The 377-nt window shown below is 63.9% G+C and overlaps 1 protein-coding gene across 1 annotated transcript in view; it reads right to left on the reverse strand.

The window, feature by feature from the left end:
• LOC107101949 (histone-lysine N-methyltransferase 2C-like) overlaps nt 1–377 on the reverse strand; it is a 100,294-nt gene that overhangs the window by 74,669 nt on the left and 25,248 nt on the right. Inside the window, exon 14 of the mRNA XM_015401044.1 lies at nt 20–365. Within this exon, the coding sequence (XP_015256530.1) occupies nt 20–365 (346 nt within the window). The remainder of the gene's footprint in view (nt 1–19; nt 366–377) is intronic.

The raw sequence follows: 377 nt of genomic DNA on the forward strand, positions 1-377 counted from the left end.
TCTGGAACTGCTGACTGACTCTGATGCGTCGCCTCGGGGGCGGCTGACTGACTCTGATGCGTCGCCTCGGGGGCGGCTGACGGACTCTGAAGAGCCCCTGGGGCCGCTGATGGAATCTGAAGAGCTCCTGGGGCCGCTGATGGACTCTGGAGAGTTGCTGGGGCTTCTGATGAGATCTCAAGGGCCTCGGAGGCTGATGATGGACTCTGAAGCTCCTCGGAGGGCGCTGATGGACACTGAAGCTCCTCGGGGGGCGGTGATGGACACTGAAGCTCCTCGGGGGGCGCTGATGGACACTGAAGCTCCTCGGGGGGCGCTGATGGACACTGAAGCTCCTCGGAGGCTGATGATGGACACTGAAGCTCCTCGGGGGGCGC

Source organism: Cyprinodon variegatus, unplaced genomic scaffold (assembly GCF_000732505.1).
Source record: "Cyprinodon variegatus isolate N-32 unplaced genomic scaffold, C_variegatus-1.0 Scaffold1176, whole genome shotgun sequence".
NCBI classification, from domain to species: domain Eukaryota; kingdom Metazoa; phylum Chordata; class Actinopteri; order Cyprinodontiformes; family Cyprinodontidae; genus Cyprinodon; species Cyprinodon variegatus.